This window comes from Amaranthus tricolor, chromosome 14 (genome assembly GCF_026212465.1).
Source record: "Amaranthus tricolor cultivar Red isolate AtriRed21 chromosome 14, ASM2621246v1, whole genome shotgun sequence".
Taxonomy (NCBI): domain Eukaryota; kingdom Viridiplantae; phylum Streptophyta; class Magnoliopsida; order Caryophyllales; family Amaranthaceae; genus Amaranthus; species Amaranthus tricolor.
The window spans coordinates 14582843-14587761 of NC_080060.1; the positions used below are offsets into that span (position 1 = coordinate 14582843).

Below are 4919 nucleotides of genomic sequence, written 5' to 3' on the forward strand. Positions count from 1 at the left end.
ACTACGCACCTTAGAATCTAAAATCTTTATAGGCTTCTCTTCATAAGATAGATTCTCATCCAGATCTAAGGGTTCGGGATCTAGCACATGAGATTTATCGGAAACATATCTCTTCAACTGCGAAATGTGAAACACATCATGGACCTTACCCAACTCATTGGGTAATGCTAGTCTGTAATGCCCCGAAATTTTTCTCTGTGGCATAATTTCCATTTTATTCCCCTTTCTAGTTACTTTTCTCTAAGTCTAGTTTTTAATTTAAAATAATTTATTATGATATTATTTGTGGATTATTATAACTATCTCTTTTATGCTTTATAATGTGATTTAAACGGTGCGTAAGTTATAATAATAATAATAATAATAATAATAATAATAATAATAATTATTATTATTATTATTATTGTTGTTGTTGTTGTTGTTGTTGTTGTTGTTGTTGTTGTTGTCGTCGTATTAATATATTATTTTTATTAAATTTATGTAAGACTATTATATGTCCTAGGTTATTTATTTTTGGACCAACTTGTGGTAACAAGTTTTAAATTAGGAGGACTAAACTTAATTTTTTTAGTACATTATTATCATGATAGGCTTGTAAAATTAGTGTTTAATTAGGTTAATTAATTTTAATTCATGCTTAATTAATTGGTACATTCTAGAATGGAATGAATGCATGAACATCCTTCAAATCTTTTCATTTTCTTTTCCTCAAGTTGATTGAACTTCCTAATGCTCATAAATTTTAGCCATTATGAGAAGTCTTTTGGGATGGTTTTTCCCCTCCTATAAATACTAGCCTATTGTTATGGAAATTTTCATTCATTCATAAACTAGCTCATAAACTTTCTTTCTCTCATTCTTTTCTCTCAAAATAAAAAAAAGAATAATTGCTTTATTTTTCTTCAAGTGCCAAAATATTATCATATTTTTGGGCTACTTTTGAAGACTTATTTTGAATTATTCAAGCTTACTTTAAGGAATTTATTTTGCAAATTATTTGGGAGATTTTCTTGGAGTTTTCTTTAATCTTCTAAGGATTATTATTTTCCTCCATTATCCAGGTAACTAGATTTTTCTTCACTTAGTTTCTTAATTAAACATAGAAGTATTGTTTAGAATTAATTAAAATTTAAATTGATTAATTCGGTTTTATATTGTAAATTTTGCTTTAATTATTTTCGTGCATATATTATTGTTATTTTAATTTTCTATTATGTGTTATAACATAGATTTAATTTAGGATTGGTTAAAATTTAATTTTCATGATTCGAATAATTTTATTTTAAATTATTATGAAAATCTGGAAAATCTACACTTTTAATTTGTAGTAATTTGGCTGTAATTTATTGATTTTAATTTATTTCCACATTATTTTAACACTAAAATATGTTACAATCAGTAGGTAATAGTGTAAATTAATTTTGATGAATTTGGGTTTAATTTTACAAAACTATTATTTAATAATGGTTTAAACTAGTTAATTTGAATTTTGTGAATTAATTAAGGTTAAGAGAAATTCAAATCTGATTTAATTTATTAATTTATTATTTTTGGTGATGTACCTAATTGCTTGGTTATGTGTTAATTTCATGTACCACTTATTTATTTTAATTAGATAGTTTATGACCATTTGTTGTTAAAGTCATGTAAATAGAGAACTTGACTTTGGCATTGACTTTGACCATGACCATTGACTTTTGTTGACTATTATAATGGTTATGTGATTTTATTGTGATGGTTTATAAAATTGTTTTGTTGTTTGTCGACAAGTTTATACTTAAGAATAAAAGAACATTGTCTGTAGTATATTCTTGCCAAGAGTTGTAGTAAGGTGTATTCTTGATTAAGTTCGAATTATCCTTATTCCAAACTCAGATATTACAACTTAAACTGTGTGATTTTGATCTTGATTGGTTTTGAACTACTCCATAGGAGTTTTTGGTATTTTGGAAATGGTCATTGTGGCCTTTGGGTTCTTAAGGGTAAATCCATAGTGGTTCCTTATGAACATTTGATTTGGTTTTGGAATTTGACTTTTGGGTTCTTAAGGGTAAATCCATAGTGGTTCCTTATGTACATTGGTTTTGTTGTTATTTGAAAATTGTTGGGTAATTCCATAGTGGTTCCTTCGATTGGACAACACATCTATAGTAGATTGGTTTTAGATTTAGTTGTCGTTCTTGTTATGCTGGATCTTCGGAAAACGAGAGAGATTGGCCATTCTTAGATAGGGTTATATCATTGTGGTTGACCCGAGGTTCGCCCTGACTTTATCTAGGCTTAGTGGGCCATGAATTTGTTCACTGCGTCTGTTCCAAGTACGACTTGAAAATATTATTAACTTGATTTTATTAAATTGTCTTTGAAAATTTATCCTTGGTTTTAATTGATTTGGTTATCCTACTTTGGTATTAATTGAATTGATCAACATTATTTGACTCTATCGGTTTGGCTTGTATGGTTGGATCGTTGTTAATTGATTTGAATTTTAATTAAGCCTCGCATTAGTTCTTTGTTTAAATTTGAACCTTGGTGTTAAGGACAGTCTAGTTACTGGCCACTAAGTGGTAATTTGCTGTTCAGTTGTTGCAGGTGATGATTGAATTCACTCGGAGCAACTAGGGAATAAGACTGAGAGAGTGTAGGGTTATCTAGAACATTAAGTTGAAGTTTAGATGTTTTATCTTTTTATTTATGGGAGTGTTTTACTCTCTGGATTATTATGTAATGACTTTCGATTTAGTTTATTCGAAGTTATAAAATAGTGACCCAACTTAGTGTATTGTTTCCGCCAATACATCCTATATTAAGACGGGTCATTACAGTTGGTATCAGAGCTGAATGGTTCCGAGGCTTGCTTGAGTGAGTTACTCGGAATCTAAGCAATTGACTTGACCATAGAGTGAGGTACTTGGGTAGTAAGAAATGGGGATTGCTTTTAGAAAAGCAAGGAAGTATGTAAGACAACATATAAATTTCTGTTTTTGTAGGATGCCTCCTAAAAGAAGAAGCTTTGCTGAGAAGGAGTCTTCTCGCTAATGTTTGAGAGCTCTAGAGAATGCTATCATTGCCCTCGCAAATCGATCCACTGGTCTGGCTAACAACCAGTCTGTTTTTGATCGGTTTGATCGTCACCGTCCCCCAGCCTATGAGGGTACTGCCGATCCTGTAGTTCTCAAAGGTTGGTTGCGTGAGATAGAAAAACTCTTTGACGCGACCGGCTGCCCAGATGCTGAAAAGGTAGCTATTGGCTCGTATTACCTGAAGAAAGAGGCTGACAACTGGTGGGGTATGGTCAAAGTTGAATGTCTTGCTACCACTGGCTTTGGGTGGGAACAGTTCTCCACGAAGTTGAAGGAGAGATTCTATCCGGACGAGTTAAGCTGGCTGAAAAGAGAAGAGTTTCTCTCTCTGGAACAAGGTTCTATGTAAGTGCAAGCATATACTGACAAGTTCACAGAGTTGTCTCGTTTTGCTGCTGTTTTGATCCCTTTTGAAGCTGAGAAAGTGAGGTTGTATGTAAGGAGGTTAGACGCTCGGATTAGGGTACCAGTGATGTGTTCAGGTGCTGCTACTTTCCAGAGGGCTTATGAAGTTTCCCTTAGTGCTTATGCTGCAGTTCAAGAGGAAGAAGCTGCTAGACGTGCTCTCACAGCCAAGAGGCCCCCTCCCTCATTTCATACTGCAAACCCCTCCAAGAAGTCTAAGCTTATTCTTGCGAAGAAGGGGAGTACTTTTGATTCTAGACCGAAGAAGTGTTTCAAGTGCCAGAAAGATTGGCAACCTGGAAAGAATTGTGATGGTTCTGCTGTTAAGTGTTTCTATTGCAATGGTGAGGGTCACCGTTCGTACTCTTGCCCTAAGAATTCTGATGCAGGCAAGACAATTACTGGTGGTAATGCCCCTCTCCACAACAGGGTTTATAATATGACCGAAACCGGGGAAGAATCGGATGTTGATGTCATTGTCGGTACTATTCTCGTAAACTCTATTCCTGCTTATGTTTTATTTGATACTGGTGCTACTGCTTCTTTCATCTCTTCTTCCTTTATTGAAAAAGCCAAGTTGAACTCTTCTATGTCTGTTAAATCTGTGATCTCCCTTCCTAATGGGGAGAAAATTTCTTGTCATCGCGCTTTTCGAAGTGTTCCTGTTATCATTAACGAGGTAGAATTGACTACAAATCTTAAAGAGTTCCCCATGGACGAATTCAATGTGATATTCGGCATGGATTGGTTGAAGGAATACCGAGCTGTATTCCATTGTAGGGATGAGAAGGTGGTGTTGAGAAACCATAAAGGGGAGAGAGTTTCTTATTCTAACACTGAGGCAAAACCTGGTGTGAAGATCATCTCTGCTATGAAGATGATGAAAATACAAAGGAAAGGGAATGAATTTTTCTTGTGCAAAGTGACTGAAGTCTCCGAAGGCGTTAAGTTTGAAGACATTCCCATTGTCAGGGACTATCCAGATGTATTTCCCGAAGAATTACCTGGAATCCCTCCCGAAAGAGATGTAGAATTTAGGATTGATTTGATTCCAGGTACCGCTCCTATTTCTAAACCCCCCTATAGAATGGCACCCTCAGAAATGCAAGAGTTAAAGACTCAGTTGCAAGAGCTTATCGATAAGGGTTTTTATAAGGCCCAGTGCTTCTCCTTGGGGTGCTCCAGTTCTATTTGTGAAGAAGAAAGATGGTAGTATGCGGCTGTGTGTTGACTACCGTGAACTGAATAAGGTAACTATCAAAAATAGATATCCCTTGCCAAGAATTGACGATCTTTTTGATCAATTAAAGGGCGCGGGTGTCTTTTCTAAGTTTGACCTTAGGTCTGGTTACCATCAGATCCCTGTGAGGGAAGATGATATTCAAAAGACGGCTTTCCGGACTAGATATGGGCATTATGAATTTGTCGTCA

General features: G+C 34.6%; 1 protein-coding gene across 1 annotated transcript; it reads left to right on the forward strand.

Moving 5' to 3' along the window:
• Window positions 1-2925: 2925 nt before the first annotated feature.
• Window positions 2926-4701, forward strand: LOC130799333 (uncharacterized). The gene is made up of 3 exons (XM_057662433.1): window positions 2926-2954; window positions 3048-3421; window positions 3500-4701. Exons 1-3 carry the CDS (start codon window positions 2926-2928, stop codon window positions 4699-4701), a joined length of 1605 nt encoding a protein of 534 aa, XP_057518416.1.
• Window positions 4702-4919: the final 218 nt, after the last annotated feature.

What these genes read in the sequence shown, in the direction of transcription:
- LOC130799333 (XM_057662433.1), top strand. Translation starts at nt 2,926, where the DNA reads ATGGGGATTGCTTTTAGAAAAGCAAGGAA. An exon ending in GCTTTTAGAAAAGCAAGGAA is followed by an intron (nt 2,955 to 3,047) that starts GTATGTAAGACA and finishes CTAATGTTTGAG; the next exon opens with AGCTCTAGAGAATGCTATCA. An exon ending in GTTTCTCTCTCTGGAACAAG is followed by an intron (nt 3,422 to 3,499) that starts GTTCTATGTAAG and finishes TCCCTTTTGAAG; the next exon opens with CTGAGAAAGTGAGGTTGTAT.